The sequence below is a fragment of the Sinocyclocheilus grahami genome, unplaced genomic scaffold, assembly GCF_001515645.1.
Source record: "Sinocyclocheilus grahami isolate Dianchi unplaced genomic scaffold, SAMN03320097.WGS_v1.1 scaffold4170.1, whole genome shotgun sequence".
In the NCBI taxonomy this organism is placed as follows: domain Eukaryota; kingdom Metazoa; phylum Chordata; class Actinopteri; order Cypriniformes; family Cyprinidae; genus Sinocyclocheilus; species Sinocyclocheilus grahami.
The window spans coordinates 12,724-14,263 of NW_015509161.1; the positions used below are offsets into that span (position 1 = coordinate 12,724).

The window sequence follows — 1,540 nt, forward strand, 5'->3', positions numbered from 1 at the left end:
CAATAACTTTCTTAAGAAGTTTGAAGTGTTGGGCTTATAGTCACCGCTAAAAATATTTTAAAATGAGAGGCATTGAAAAGGTCCTTAAATGCCCCTCTTGGCTCTCGTAAAGCTATGCTGCGAGGGTGGAGGATGTGTCTCCATGTCTGAGTCACTGTGTACATCCTTAATGTAAGGATTCAGAGGTTTAGACTGACCAGACTTCCCTACAAAACTCTTATAATAGGAGGAAACTTGATTTTAGCCGTTAAGCGGTTATTACCCAAAGGGGAATCCTGACGATGAGTCACCAGAGGAACAAACACATGCAGAATCACAGACTGAAATTTGAACAAGCCTTTTATTATAAACGAATCTTATGATCACTGCTAACCACAATGTTTGTCCGTAGTATCTTGGCAACAGTGAGGGTATTTTAGGCATACTGTTTTTTAATCAAATTCAAATTGTGAAATGCTATATCATTTTCCCTCAGCATCATAGTGTATAGTATTTCATTATTGGAAAAGTTCTCATTTTAAACTATTAAACTGAAATTTAGCGAATGGAGTGCAAACTTCATACTCTTTGCCTTTGTGTATATGTTTGTAAAAGAACGATTCAAAGCATTTTGCACTACTAATATCATAATACTAATATTTCCATTGTTTTAATACAGGAACAACTGCAGTAACTGTGGTATTTGTGTATAAAACATCATTTGTATTACTGAAGCACTTGATTTTATCACACTGTACATTTTTTATTGTGCTATGAAAGTTGTTTTTATAGTTTCTATGTTTAGAATTTTTTCAAATACATAATTTTATTAAAACCACATTCTCATTGATTTTACTTTTCTTTCTTTTTTTTTTACATATTTTACTTTAGTTTACGATTAGATAATATTTAGTTTCTTAATATATATTTCAGCTATTGTTTTTTATAATACATGATTTGTTTTATTGAAACCATATTTACATTGATTCTAATTCATTTTTTGTTTTACTATGACAGTTGAAATGATCTTTTCTAAATATGTTTAGTCTATAATTTCTTTATAAAATAATACAGAATTTGTATTCTTGTCTTCTTAGTACCTTGTCATTTTTATATGGTCTATCTATTGTTTTACTGCAGTCACCATGGTTAAACTGTGGTTACTATTCAATAACTAGGATACATTTTAATAAATGCTAGCTCAGACTCTGATTCTACTTTTCTGACCTTGGCTCCATCAGATCTCCGATATCCAGGTGAATGGCCAGTCAGATGATATGACTGCCAAGGAGAAGCTGCTCTTGTGGTCTCAACGGATGGTGGAGGGCTACCATGACCTGCGGTGTGATAACTTCACCACCAGCTGGAGAGATGGCAAGCTCTTCAATGCCATCATCCATAAACACAGGTAAAAACGTCTTTTAAAAAAGGGAAACTGTGACTTAGCTGTTGGGACACATTCTCCAAACCCATTGATCAATGGTGCACATGTAAAAGAGTCAGATTCTTCAAAAAATTTTCAAAAAATTGTTTATTAAGTAATCTTGGCACCTGAGAAGTG

The 1,540-nt window shown here is 33.2% G+C and overlaps 1 protein-coding gene across 1 annotated transcript in view; it reads left to right on the forward strand.

Moving 5' to 3' along the window:
• Positions 1-1,223: 1,223 nt before the first annotated feature.
• LOC107576695 (plectin-like) overlaps positions 1,224-1,540 on the forward strand; it is a 21,286-nt gene continuing 20,969 nt past the window's right edge. Inside the window, exon 1 of the mRNA XM_016262838.1 lies at positions 1,224-1,387. Within this exon, the coding sequence (XP_016118324.1) occupies positions 1,257-1,387 (131 nt within the window). The 5' untranslated portion in view covers positions 1,224-1,256. The remainder of the gene's footprint in view (positions 1,388-1,540) is intronic.